The 7,103-nt window shown below is 40.3% G+C and overlaps 1 protein-coding gene across 1 annotated transcript in view; it reads right to left on the reverse strand.

The window, feature by feature from the left end:
• Positions 1-1,027: 1,027 nt before the first annotated feature.
• Positions 1,028-7,103, reverse strand: part of LOC126385928 (peroxidasin-like) — a 13,879-nt gene continuing 7,803 nt past the window's right edge. The window contains exon 4 of the mRNA XM_050037973.1: positions 1,028-1,414. Within this exon, the coding sequence (XP_049893930.1) occupies positions 1,080-1,414 (335 nt within the window). The 3' untranslated portion in view covers positions 1,028-1,079. The remainder of the gene's footprint in view (positions 1,415-7,103) is intronic.

Raw genomic sequence — 7,103 nt, forward strand, 5'->3', positions numbered from 1 at the left:
GTTTTTACACTTTGTGTTTATTCAGCACTAAAATACTGACGACACAGACGTTAGCTACAGCTGGCTGACAACGTTCACACTGACTGTGTGTCTGTAACAGTTCATACTGAACTCAGATGCATAAAACTCTGTGTGGATTCACAATGAAAACTGTGTGAACACATAAAGGCAGATATCATACACATTCTTTATGTCAGATTTATAAAGTTGTGCGTAGACCTGATTCTGCATGTGAATGAACCTCATTTCAACCTCCACAGTTCGCCATAAATGGATGTAGAAACACCCTTAAACATTTGTTTGCATAGCAATACTTCTCCTCCACCTCTCATTAGACCCATCAATGAGAAATACAACAAAGAAGTGCAGTTACACTGACTGTGTTGCATCAGTGAGGTTTTCCAACAGTGCCAGAGCAGCCTGCATTACACACAGCTGTGGATATTTATAGTGTCTGTATCACTAACTTCATCACACTTCTGCAAAACATCATCATGATATAATCTCAATCATCATTATTATTAAACGTCAGAAGGATGATCAATGATTCATTCATAGAGCTCATGTTGAAACTGACTTTACAAAATGCTCCAGAGCATAAAATTAAACGATCACTGACAGGAATGGAAATAAAAATGATGATGAGTTCATCGCTCATAAATAATTAAAAATTAAATGTATAAATGCGCCTTTGATTGACATTTTCCTCAACGCTGTGTGAGCTGCAAAAATAGCCTGATAATATAATCAGTGAATTTGTTAAACAGCCTTAAAACAATGTTATCAATCTCTCAACTTAAATTTACTCTCTCTGTCATTTCACATATTTCACAGATATCTCAGCTAAAAGTGTCTGTACGTCTGGTCTGAACAATGTGTGAGGTGACACAATCTCACTCCACATTCCTCCTTTATAAATACCAGTTTACGTGTGGGAAAAGACGCACACATGGTATTTGTGCAGACTCACATAGTTTACACATCTGACCCCAGTTCTTTCTGTTATTTCCCTCCAGACTCTCATTCTTCTCGTCTCATATCTTCATCAGAATTTCCTTTATGTTCAGTTTGAACACGTGTTAACACATGAACAGTTCAAATGATTTGAATATAAAAACATGAGGAAGAATCTTACCCCCGATATACACATGAATCTTCGCCTCAGTCTGATGGTTGATTTCCTCCTGTGTGACCACACAGTGATAGTAGTCAGTCTTGGTCACAGTAGTTTGGAGGATGATGTCATAGCTGCCTCCTCTGTCTGTGACCTGTGGTTCTTCAGCAGGAAGTTTGTTTCCAGAACTGTCCTTCCACTCTACTTTAGGTTTTGGAGAAGCACCATTAACTTCACACTGCAGCTGTGACCAGTCTTTTGTTTCCTCAAGTGTTGTGATGAATGGCTTTAAAGCTGCACCTGTGAACATTATAGAAACAACAGAATATGAAAAGGACATAACAGCAGTTTAAGATGAAAGAAAAACACATGAAATGGAGGGAAACAGAAAAGCACTGACTCACGTGTCATTATTATTTGACAAAGTCTCATATTTCAAACACATTAAACATTTACCAAAAGTCTGGAAACTATTTATAACCACAAACACTATTTGTGACTCACATCATGACAGACGCACATAAACAAAGATTTCATGCCACATCTGTTGTGCTAAATAAATAAAGTTGAAATGAAATCACATAACATTTGTTTTCTGAGATGTAGAAAATATTTTCTGACACTAACATAATTTAAAAATGTGTCTCAGTTTAATTTGATTTCACTTTATTATCAGAAAAAAAAAAATCTGAAATTTGTCTTACGTGTCAGGATGTCAAATGTTTAAAAAAAAATACAAAACAACATTAAACATCACCACAAACTCTACAAACACATCAGACGTTACAAAAAGCAGATGCAGTGCAACATATGAATCGTTCCTTATTACATTCAGTGTCTGACTCAGGTACACTGAGGCTACTTAGAAGTCCTACTGTGATTTAATAAGTTGACAGACTGAGGAACAAATGAGTTCATCAACCTGTTCNAACATATGAATCGTTCCTTATTACATTCAGTGTCTGACTCAGGTACACTGAGGCTACTTAGAAGTCCTACTGTGATTTAATAAGTTGACAGACTGAGGAACAAATGAGTTCATCAACCTGTTCAGTGGAGCCTGTGGGACTCTAAATCTCCTGTGTGATGGCAAAATGTAATTCTTCAAATAACGTGTGAGAGGGGTCGGACGTGATATTATGAGCCAGAGACAAAATTCTTTGAGTAAACGCAGCTTGAAAACTTGACTCAAGTGTTTGACCCACAATCTTTGAGCAGATACGCAGCAGTCTAGCTTTAAGATGAACAGAGAGACGACCAGGGGCCCAGCTTTCTCTGGGGCCCTGTGACTCAGTCATGTTAAAACTCACAGCCGTTAATTCAGCAGATATTTCCATATGTTATACATAATGTGTCACTTGTTGAGCCAAGCAAACCTATAAGTCTAATAAAACACACAGTAAAGCCTCTTTGTCACACAAACTTGTTGTGAAGAACAAATAAAGAAAACAGGTTGAAGTCAAGTTCAAATGTTTCAGCACCAAGGACAGCGCCGTGATGATGTCACAGCCACATCTGTGGTGTTACTGCAACGCCACATAGAGCCACAAGGTGGTGTCTTCTTTCTGTTGTGTTGTGACTGTACCATTCACTGACTCCACACTGCATCACACTCTGTATTATAGATTATATCATCAATAACAGCATCTGTTTGTTTGATCCAAATCACCTCAGTCTGCTAAACAAGTAAATCCATTCTTGTAGCTCACTACAAATATGATCTATATGTCAACTCCAGGATAAAGCAGCGTCCACATAGATGCCCAAATATTTACAGGAGGAAACGTGTTCAGTCTGTGTGTTATGGACAGTAACTGGTGGAGGATACCAGTTCACTGGAAGACCAGAAATTACTTCTTGTGTCTTCTTTGGATTAATAATAAAATATAAAACAGGAGATTTAAAAGCATGTTCACCTGTTGTGTTATCAGAGCTTAGACTGTGTCAGTGATACAGACACTCAGTGGTCACTTTATTAGGTACACCTGTTAAATCACAAGTCTCCACCACACCTGCATCACTGCATAGACCACTGGTTCACAACCTGGGGTCATCAAAGCTTCACAGGGGCCTTCTTGATTTTAAGGGGTGTAAAAAAAATTATTTTTTACGAATATACAGATCTGTATCTCAGCATTTCAATTATTTTTGTAAAGAAAACTAAATCAAATTGTTATTTCTATAATTCAGATTATTGTTCAAGACACAAACTAAAAACTAAATCTCTCCCAGGATCAGGGCACGGTGAACACCTGAACTAAAGCTTTATTCATAGAGTCTTCACTCTCTGATAAAAAGCCACGCTCAGCAGTTAAAACAACCAAAGAGTTAATAAAACAACGGCCAAGCGTCAGAGAGAAGAAAACACTGATCTGTCAACAAAGAAGTCTGTTAAAAAATACATCACACAGACAGAGAATTGTGTTAAAAGTTCCTAAAAACATCAGTAAAACTCATCGCTGACGCAGAATTCACAGGAAATATTCTGCTCACAATTCATCCAAATCACTGGTTTTACACAAACTTCCTGCAGTTATTGTGTTCACTGTTTGGGTTCTGTACTGTTATTGTTATGTGATGAATATAATATGAAATATCCATAAAACAGCTCACTTAGTCAGGAGTCGTCAGTTTACTCAGGGATAGAAAAGTGGTTCCCTGAAGGAAAAAGGTTGGGAACCACTGACATAGACTGTCACTCCTGACTAAACCACTCCCCCCAAGATTATATAACTCCGCCCTTCAGACCTGTGACTCTCTTTTCCCTCCAAACCACTGGTTCCCAACTGGTTCAGCCACTGGGTCCAGATTTCTCTGTAGTCATTAGTTCAAGGTCCACACAGTTTAATATATTCAGTGTCATACTTGTGTTTGGACGTGTCGTCAAGCTAGTTTTCTGTCTCTGTTAAGTAGCCGTCTGTTATTCACTCACTCAAGTCACTTGCGGTCCATTCAGAATGGACCTGCGACCCACTTTTGGACCAGGACCCACCAGTTGGGAACCACTGCTCCAAACCATGCCAGGCAGGACAAAGAGAGAACTGATGTGTAGGGCTGTACCCGACTCAGAGTGATGTCAGTCGGATCAGATCTGGCTGTTTTTCTTCCAAATATAAAGTTGTAAAGTTTGAACGGGGCTCAGCGGGACGTTCAGTGTGACAGCAGCATTCATGTAATATAGTAAACAAGCTGACGACAGATCTGAAATGTGCAACAACATTTTACGCCGACACCAGATATCAAACAAAAGCCAGAGACTGTGTCGTATTAAATATCTGTGAGCTGTAAATTCACCACTTCTAAGCAGAAGACAGAAGATGATGTCATCTCAGAGTCTAAAGGCCTTTGTTCACTGAGTCCAAAACTTTCCTCCGTCATTAAAGTTTCGTAACAGGTTTGATTTCCTGTGTTTCTCTCATCCGTCAGAGTCTTTAGAGACGTTTGACCAAGAATCAGTGAAGAAAATGTGGCGGCGGGACACAGCCGCGATGAGACAGAGGAACACACAGAATCATCTCATAACTCAGACAGCTACTTTCAACAGGTCAGATAGTGATATTCAGGTGGATGATGATGAAGAGGAGGAGGATGAGGGCCGCACACAGAATGTGGAGGACAGCTCCGCCCCTTCATGCAGCTGCGGTGCCAAATGACAGACAGGGAGGAAGTGATGTCAGTCAGGTAGGTAACTCCAGTGGAGAGAGGCAAAGGAGGAAATGTGTCTTTGAACAGAACAATAAAACTCATCAGACTCAGTGTGCAAAGGCCTTTATGGTGGAAAGTGTCTCCTCCTCTGTGACGCTGCATCGTGTCCACAGCTGTCTGTACCAAAGAGTAGAGTGAAAGTCAAGAGCGCTCACTCTGCAGCAAAATCCAGGGACCAAAACATCCCCACAAGTTCACTGCACAGCACAGTGACTAGAAAACACAACAAGTGCTGGACTTGAAGCAGTCTCAGTCGACTGAGGTGTTTCTGACTGATGATTCAAATCTCCATCTTTCAGGGGGCGGCTCTACTGATGTGAGTGTTATATGGACGTTTTCACCTTTATAATGTTTCACTCTGTTGATCCTGCATGTGTTATTATTATCTGACAGTTAACAGACTGTTCTGTGTTTATTGTGCTCAGATTCCTGAGTTCAAGTGTTTGTGAAGAAGAAAAAAGAGGATGCATTAATGATGTAAGCTGAATGATGACCTCATTTACTACTATTATTATTTTGTTTTAATACTATGCAGGTCTGTAATATTTGCTTTAAATATTCCTTCCTATAGAAAACATCATCTGACAGCCACCTCTGAACTGTTCACTCCCCACGCCTACAGTAAAGTGTTGAACCAGCTCCCTGGATCCTGTGTTTAAATGTTCACCCCAACATCAGATGTTCTGTGAGCCAACACCAGCACAACTATACAGCTGTTTCAACACCTGCACAATCTAATGCAATCCAACACAACTGTTCTACCATTAAGTTTACTCTGATGATGCCTGTAAAGGTTTTTACACTGTCACAGAGACGGAGCACATTTAAGTCCCGACCCACCGGAGGGGAAAACAATTTATCTCTCTCCATTGACTCTGTATTGTGTGAAGGTTCCTCCTTGTCATTTACGTCTGCTAACAAACAACAGAAAAATGCCTTAAAGCTGCTGTGTGGTCACACGCACTACCAACATGGTGAAGAATCCATAGCTACGTTTTTATAAGCTGCTGAACCAAAAAAAAACATTTTCTGTCAGTGAGTAAACTGAAGACCCCTGACTGACTAAGTGACATATTGTCATGGATATTTCATATATTTGATGCGTAACAATAACAGTACACAACAACTGATGAACTGGACAATTAACCCAACAGTGAAACACAATAACTGCAGCAGTTTGTGTCAAACACTGATTTGGATGAATGTTGAACAAATTATTTCTGGAGTCCGATGATCCCAACACAGCTAAAAACCAAAGAAGTCAAAAGTTGAGGTGATGTGATAACGAAGCAAAACTCTATCTGCTAAAGAAGATGATGTGTTATCATGAGAAGCTCCACAACAGCCTCTAAACCAGAGGTGTCACAGTCATGTTAGTNTTGGATGAATGTTGAACAAATTATTTCTGGAGTCCGATGATCCCAACAGAGCTAAAAACCAAAGAAGTCAAAAGTTGAGGTAACGAAGCAAAACTCTATCTGCTAAAGAAGATGATGTGTTATGATGAGAAGCTCCACAACAGCCTCTAAACCACAGGTGTCACAGTCATGTTAGTACACGGGCCACACACAGTCTGATCTGATCACAGGTGGGCCGCACCAGTAAAACCACTGCATAATATCCTGTAAATAACAAACACCTCCAAACTTTTCCCCTTTTGTTTGTTCAAAGAAGAACATTTTAAAAACACTAATCCATTTACAAACACATGACAAACAGCCTGTGATGTCTCCACAAGACTAAATGGAACAACAATATTTCTCAGTGTTTCCACACACGACGACTCACTGTCACTTCATGTGCATTTTTCTACACATTTCCACTCCTGTGTCGTAATCCTGACGTCACCACACCAAACTAAAGTGAAAGTAAAGACCTGTATTCTGGTCGAGGGTGAAAAAGCCTCCTCAGCAGCATTTTACATGAAGAAAGCTGCTCAGTGTTTAACTTGCTCCTGAAACCTGGCACCTCTCAGCCTTCACAGGTGCATCAGTATTAGGTGTGTGAGGTCATCCAGTGGGCCGGATTGGACCCTTTGGTGGGCCGGTTCTGGCCCCCGGGCCGTATGTTTGACACCCCTGCTCTAAACAGACCTTCAGGTGAGGTTGTTTTGAAAACTGATATTTCTATGGATGAACTAACTCACAGGCTGACGTGGGCGAGACGTCCTTAAACCTACATTAACTGATGTCTTTGGCCACTTGGGGGCAGCAGAGACAAGCTGACAACACAACATTGAAACATCATCATCTTCTAAGTTGGTCAACTTGTTAGTAAACAGTTG

Source organism: Epinephelus moara, chromosome 24, assembly GCF_006386435.1.
Source record: "Epinephelus moara isolate mb chromosome 24, YSFRI_EMoa_1.0, whole genome shotgun sequence".
Classification (NCBI taxonomy): domain Eukaryota; kingdom Metazoa; phylum Chordata; class Actinopteri; order Perciformes; family Serranidae; genus Epinephelus; species Epinephelus moara.